The sequence below is a fragment of the Colobus angolensis genome, unplaced genomic scaffold (assembly GCF_000951035.1).
Source record: "Colobus angolensis palliatus isolate OR3802 unplaced genomic scaffold, Cang.pa_1.0 Scaffold329, whole genome shotgun sequence".
Classification (NCBI taxonomy): Eukaryota; Metazoa; Chordata; class Mammalia; order Primates; family Cercopithecidae; genus Colobus; species Colobus angolensis.
The window spans coordinates 305,742-313,452 of record NW_012116588.1 but is presented as its reverse complement, the minus strand read 5'-3'; the positions used below and the strand labels follow the sequence as shown (position 1 = coordinate 313,452).

The 7,711-nt window shown below is 38.2% G+C and overlaps 1 protein-coding gene across 7 annotated transcripts in view; it reads right to left on the bottom strand.

The window, feature by feature from the left end:
* AP2B1 (adaptor-related protein complex 2, beta 1 subunit) overlaps positions 1-7,711 on the bottom strand; it is a 154,092-nt gene that overhangs the window by 136,126 nt on the left and 10,255 nt on the right. For 6 of the 7 annotated variants that reach the window (XM_011951847.1, XM_011951851.1, XM_011951852.1 and 3 more), the window contains one exon: positions 6,737-6,842. In XM_011951847.1, the coding sequence (XP_011807237.1) occupies positions 6,737-6,842 (106 nt within the window). Of the gene's footprint in view, positions 1-3,998; positions 4,085-6,736; positions 6,843-7,711 lie in introns of all 7 variants that reach the window. The other variant, XM_011951853.1, reaches the window with a different exon arrangement.

The following is a 7,711-nucleotide window of genomic DNA, read 5'->3' as shown; positions in this document are numbered from 1 at the left end:
AAAAGAAAAGAAAAGAAACTATAGGCCAGGCATGGTGGCTCATGTCTGTAATCTCAGCACTTTGGGAGGCTGTAAGGATCACTTGAGAGCAGGTGTTCAAGGCTAGCCTGGACAACATGGCGAGATCCTGTCTCTACAAAAAATTTTTTAAAAAAGCTGGGTATGGTGGTGCACACCTGCAGTCTTAGCTACTCAGGAGGCTGAAGCAGGTGGATCACTTGAGCCCAGAAGGTTGAGACTGCAGTGCGCCATGATCACATAACTGCACTCCAGCCTGGATGATAGAGTGAGACCTTGTCCCCAACCAAAAAAAAAATAAGAAAAAAATTGTAGTGCTGTTCTCAACAAGGTCTCTATATAGTTTTAGAATAAGTTTTTTATTATGAAAAATGTTAATCTGAGTGCTGGGATTACATGCATAAGCCACTGTGCCCAGCTTCATCTATAATATTTTAATGCATATCTTAAGAATCCTTTCTTTTCTTTTTCTTTTTGAGACAGTCTCACTCTGTCGCATAGGCTGGAGTGCAGTGGCACGATCTTTGCTTGCTGCAACCTCTGCCTCCCAGGTTCAAGTGATTCTAATGCATCAGCCTCCTGAGTAGCTGAGATTACAGGTGTGCGCCACCATGCCCAGCTAATTTTTGTATTTTTAGTAGAGAGGGGTTTTCACCATGTTAGCCAGGCTAGTCCCAAACTCCTGACCTCAGGTGATCCATCCACCTCAGCCTCCCAAAGTGCTGTGATTACAGATGTGAGCCACCACGCCCAGCCAAGTGTCTTTTTTTTTTTCCCCTACCTTTATTACATCCAAAACAAAACAAAAACAAAAACAAAAAAGCCAGGCCCAGTGGCTCACATCTTTAATCCAAGCACTCTGGGAGGCCGTGGTGGGAGGACTGCTTGAGCCTAGGAGTGTGAGATCAGCCTGGGCAACACAATAAAATAATAACAATAATTATTTTAAAATATTTATTTTATGTACAAAAAGGTAACATGGTTTCTCTCATTGGGTGGGTGCCTTAGATAATCCATTTATGGAAGATCACTTAGTCCAACTTAATGAAATCTATATCCTTCACGTACTGATGGAAACACTGGTGGCATATAACAAGGCTGAATTTCCAGATCAGACTGTGCCCAGTTTCAGCATACACGACAATAGCAAGAACCCTGGCTGACTTTTCGTGGGTGGCTCTAGTAGAGCTGCTGATGAATCATCTTGCTTTCAGGAGTGCGAGAGGGCAAAAGGAATAATTCTTCATATCAACCTAGTACTGTTTCAAAGCACTTCAGTTACACTTTTTAATGTTCATATTCTTCCATTCTTGACCAGTGGGAACTTAGCTCCCAAATCCTTGTGGTATGACCTGGTATTTTCCATACTTTCCTTTATGACAAGATGCTCCATCCAGGCTCATTTTGTACATTTCTAACCCCAGACCTAGAATCAGTCATCCTCCAAGATGTCCTGATTCCCTTTTGGTGAAATTATTTTTTTAACATTACATACTCAGACAAATGAAAATTTGAGAGTAATCAAATATAAAAGGAGTTTATACCTTTCCCAAGTTCTAGTTATTTCATGATTTACCATTCTCCTATAAGCCACAGGAAATAAATTTAAAGGAACACCATTAGCTTGGAAGGGTTGAACTTGTCAGATTCTAAAGTGTAAGCTGTATCTTTAAAATATAGGATAAATACAACTTTACGGGAAGTTAGCAATTAATCTTCCCCACAATGCTTTATCAAAGTACCTTATAAATGTTTAATACTGCTAAATATCTTGCTACTAGCGTAAAAGAAAGAAAAAACAAATGTAGGTATATTTCCACAAGGAAAGTAAGGGGAAAAAAGGGAATGAAATAGCTGGTCACATGGTATACATCCCATATACACAAAAGGGTACAGAAGTAGAAATTATTCACAGAAAGGAAGCTGGACTCAGGTCAAAGAATCCACCATATCTCCAGTGAACCAGTAACTTCTGTCCTAAAAAGCAAACTATTTGTTTCACTTGTATGCATGGTACCTACCGTAGTTTCATGCACATGTAGATAATTTAGTAAATACTAAGAACCACTCTCCAAAAATGTGTTTTCTATTTCCTAGACTAGCTCATGCACAAAACCACCATAACCAGTAAATAAATGTGAAACATTAACCAATAATAAATTTAAGATCCTAAATAGTTTAATTCTAGCAATCTATACAAGGTCAAGAAGACTTAACAGCCAAAGATCAAGCAAGAAGCAAAAAGTGTTAAGTGCCAACCTATAAACTGGAAACCTGAACTTTCCAATATGGCGACCACCAGTTACATGAGGCTACTGAACACAATGTGGTGAGTGTGAACTGAGATGTGATGTAAATGTAAAACACACACTGGATTTTGAAAATTTAGTATGAAAAATAAAATGCAAAATATCCCATTAATAATTTTTATGTTGATTACATGCTGAAAGGATATTTTAGATATACTGAGTCAAATAAAATGTATTACTAAAATTAATTCATCTGTTTCTTTTCACTTTTTCAAAATGGCTATTAAAAAATTTAAAATTACATATGTGGTTCACACTGTATTTCTACTGGACAGTGCTGCACTTGAGGTTACTTGCAGGGAAGGCTGAAATATCACAGTCTACAAATAGCTAATCTCCATTTTATTTCTTTGCACTATCTTTCTAGGCACAGCTCATATTTCATCTCCAAGAAGGGTTCTTCAACTATTCCTGTTAACCTGGATCTCTCTTTGGTAGAACTCATATTGCCTTTAAAATATATATTTTGGTGCCTAATTATATAAATACGTTTTATTTTTCCCTAATTTTTTAAGTTCTGGGTCTCATCAACTAGACAGTAAGTGTCATGAAGGCAAAGAGACATCCACTAACCTTTCTTTTGAATAATGATAAGTGGTATAGTGCTAGGTACATAATAAAATTATCAGCAATAGCAGGCATACAAAAAAAAAAAAATCAAGAGTTTTAACTTTTCTGCAGGACACAGAAATAAGCTTGGCAAAACCACAGCAGCCCCTGTACAGAGTTATGACAATTTTTCTGGAGTTTGAGACCTGCCTACCAACATGGAGAAACCCCATCTCTACCAAAAATACAAAATTAGCCAGGCGTGGTGGCGCATGCCTGTAATCTCAGCTACTCGGGAGGCAGAGGCAGGATAATGGCTTGAACCCAGGAGGCAGAGGTTGTAGTGAGCCAAGATCACGCCACTGCACTGCAGCCTGGGCAACAAGAATGAAACTCCGTCCCCCCCCCCAAAAAAAAGAGTTATGACAATTTTTACCATTCGTTTGTACTGATGCTTTCAATCCAGATTTATTCTTTGGCAAAAACAGCCCTTCAGTGACTAGACAGATCACGGATAGGCAACTACCACCTGTGGGCTAAATCTAGCCCAATGCTGGATTTTTGTACAATTCATGAGCTAAAAGTGGTTTTTATAGATGAACTAAGTGTTCATCTATATGAATCTTGGCCAGGCATGGTGGCTCATGCTTGTAATCCTAACACTTTGGGCGGCCAAGGCAGGTGGATCACTTGGTGTCAGCCAGGAGTGATGGTAGGCACCTATACAGTACCAGCTACTCAGGAGGCTGAGGCAGGAGAATCGCTTGAACCCAGGAGGAAAGGCTGCAGTGGGCCGAGATTGTGCCACTGCACTCCAGCCTGAGCGATGGAGCAAGACTCCATCTCAAAACAATAAATAAATAAAACAAATCCGATGATGAAAAATACTATGAATCCTAATTAAGCAAAATGTTATCATCCCCCAAAAAGAATCTCACTTAATAGTAGACTTGTGGTACAGAACATTATACTTAACTATTATTTTACTTCGAATATCCTCAATAAAAAATTTGTGGAAATTTGTCGTCTCTCTTGTTATGTAAGTACCTACCTAACAAACTCAGTTTTGCCTCTTTGCCTGCTAAGCAAAGAGTACTTTCTATGCCAGCCTGATGTACTTACTATTTTGTCCTTTACAAAAAAGTTTGCCAACTCCTTAGACAGATGGTCACAGGACAGCAATTTAAAAACCAAATGTGCTTTATGTGCTAACAAACAAAAGAAAAATAGCAAAAATTCACCTCAGAAGAGCAGCAACTGGATCAAGAGAAGATACAGAGTCATTTCCTACACTGCCATTTCTATCTGGGCTCCCTGTCTGGCTAGGGAAGCAGCCCTTACCTTTTCGGTCTCAGGATCCCCTTATACTCTTAAAAATTCCCGAGATCCCAAAAAGTTTTTGTTCGTGTAGGTTATATACCTATTGATATTTTACCATGTCAGGAATTAAAACTGAGAAATTTTTTTTAAATTAATGCATTAAAATAAGAATAAACCCATTTCATAACATTTTCAAGGTAAAATGTACTGTTTTTAAATTAATGAGATGGTAACACTGCTTTTTTTTTTTGCAACTCTCTTTAATATCTACTTTAAATAAAAACGGCTTTCTCATATGTTCCTGCATTCAACCTTTTGTAGAATGTTGTTTTGAAATATAAGAAGAAAATCCAACTTCATACATGTATAAAACTTGGAAAAGGAAATAATATTTTAATAGCTTTTTCATATAACTAGATATTCCTTATTTTCTTTCTCTTTTTTTTGTTATAACTAGAAATTCTTGATGTTACACTGAAGCTAGACAAGCTGGGCACAGTGGCTCACACCTGTAATCCCAGCACTTTTGTGAGGCCAAAGCAGGTAGATCATGTGAGGTCAGGAGTTCGAGACCAGCCTGGACAACATGGTGAAACCTCGTCTCTACTAAAAATATAAAAATAAGCCAGGTGGTAGTGGTTGCACACCTGTAATCCCAGCTACTGGGGAGGCTGAGGCAGGAGAACCACTTGAGCCTGGGAGGCAAAAGTTGCAGTGAGCCGAGTTCACGTAACTGTACTCCAGTCTGGGTGACAGAGTAACACCCTGTCTCAAAAATAAATAAATAAATAAATAAATAAAACTAGACAAATGGTGGTTTTCCTCCTTTTGAGTCCACACACTGTAGTTTCTTAAAAGTTAGTTGCAATATAGAATCTGAAACCATATCAATAAGTTTTTTGTACTTGATTGTATTAAAATCCATTCATTTCATTTACATTCTATTTTGTTTTTCTTGTTTTTTTGTTTTTTTGAGACAGAGTCTTACTCTGCTGCCCAGGCTGGAGTGCAGTGGTGCAGTCCCGGCTGGCTCACTGCAACCTCTGCCTCCTGTGTTCAAGCGATTCTACTGCCTCAGCCTCTAGAGTAGATGGGATTACAGGCACGTGCCACCACCATGCCTGGCTTTTTTGTATTTTTTTAGTACAGACAGAATTTCATCATGTTGGCCAGTCTGGTCTCGAATTCCTGACCTCAAGTGATCCACCTGCCTTGGCCTCCCAAAGTACTGGGATTACAACCGTGAGCCACCACGCCTGGCTTACACTGTATTTTGAATAGATCTTTTATCTGTGCATAATTTTGTGATATACATAGGCTCTGGTCATTTGGAAAAATATTGGTTCACTGAGTTATGCTGACACATTTCATTATAAAACGTTAAATAATCACAACCATTAATTTCACCACCAATCTCCTCAGAAAAGTCTTTAAGCATTAGGAAACTGTCAAGCTTATGATGGGAGATACAGGTTTTCCAAAATTCTAATTTTTACTTTAAAACCTGAAATGTATCTATTGTCAATTTTTTTCCCTTGAAGTAACAGGTTCACTTTGTTCATTTTTGATAAAATATCTTCCAAATACCAAAGTCTGATTAAATATAGTTTGTCTCTCAATTATTCTTTCACATAAAAATGGTGTTTGCAATTCAAACAACTGCACAAGGGCTTTTTTTCAAGTCGACCATAACACTGCTATGCAGCAGAAGAGCTTTACGGGTAATTCCTATTTCATCAAACAGAATATTAAAAAGGTTCAAGTTTTAATAAAACAAATTTTTACTGCTCATGAAGGACATTCCTAAGTGAAACTGCTCTTTTTTAGCACATGGTGGTAAGGAATACGATGACTACCATTATGGTTGGCACCACTGCCTTGATTCATGCTGAGGCACCAGCAGTTTTACCCACCACTGCTTTGCACCATCACTGTAAACATCAAAATAGTGAAAAAGGCAAGTAACATCTAAGAATTATTATGAAAACACCTTTGACCTCACGGACCCCCTGAAAGGATCCTAGGATAATCCTCAGGGGCCTGCATATAATCCTTACTTATTTCCAAATGGTCTTAATTACAGAAATAAGAAATAAGACCACATGGATTTGGTTAACATTGATTTTCATCTTGAATTCAGCAATTGAATGTACAGTTGTAAAGCTGAAGGCAGTGGCTTGAGCCAATTAAAGATCATGTGAACTTATGCTTCTCAGTATACTTTTACCATCTTCTAAAACTACCTCAGCCAAAACATTTGCAACTGTGCCAGCTCTCAGGAGGTGTTATGCTAGATGTGAATGCAAAAAAATCAAACTCGTTTCACTGTTCTAACACAAACACACACACACCCCAAAACAAAAAAAAAACCCACTTAAGTAGAGCATTAATACAAAAGCGACTGTACTTCCTGATGATGTTTTTAGTAGGACAAACCCATTCTTAGAGGTTCCATGATTATGATAGTTTTAAAGGAAAAGCAGTAAAGGCCATAAGATGGGGTATGGACCTCTAAAGTGATAAATAGTGATGACTCTTACCTAACATCCTTCCCCACAGTCATAGCAGCAATCACTTTCTTCACAGCCTCCTTTCTCTTTTCTTTCTTTTCATTGTTGAGCTCAGCTTTTAGTTCAAATATTTCTCCTGCAAGAGATGAGAACAAACTGGTGAGGTCCCAGGACCACAGATTTAGAGCAGAATACTGCACTATATAATAACCAATACCAGGATAGCAGAGCAGCAACTGAAATAAGATTTTAAAATTATAGAATACGTAAAATTCAAAGCCCTAGACTATTATCTGACTCACTGATAAGGAAGTCATCAGTAAGTTTTAAAAACCTTTTAAATTATGGCCAGAGAGGAAGGTGCAATCCAGATCTTTAAGAACCACAGGAGTGGGAAAAAGTAAATCTCATTATATCTAGCTACAGTGGGGAGATAACAGTATATGAAGGATGATCTTCCATCAGAATGTTAAAGTCTGGAGAAGAACATAAATGTAGGTAGGGAGCAGGCATGTATTATCTCATTTACCCATGCTCGGCTTTACAGATTAAGAAATGAGGCTCAAAGTTCACAGAGTGAGTGACAAACTTGGGCTAGCACTGTGTCTCCTGACTCTTGAATTCAAAGCTTCTCAACCCTGGCCACACACTCATATTACCTGAGAAATACTAAATATAACAAAGTACAGGCTCCACTCTGGGCCAAATAAATCATAATGTCAAGGAGAACTCATATTTATACCTTTAAGAACTCCACCAAGTGACTCTAATGCACATCCAATGTTGAGAATCACTATTTTAATCAGTACTTTAATAAATTAAGTGGGCTTTAAGGTCCTTCCTATTCAATCAAACAAGAATAATCTTGAGGCCGGGCGCGGTGGCTCAAGCCTGTAATCCCAGCACTTTGGGAGGCCGAGATGGGCGGATCATGAGGTCAGGAGATCAAGACCATCCTGGCTAACACGGTGAAACCCCGTCTCTACTAAAAAATACAAAAAACTA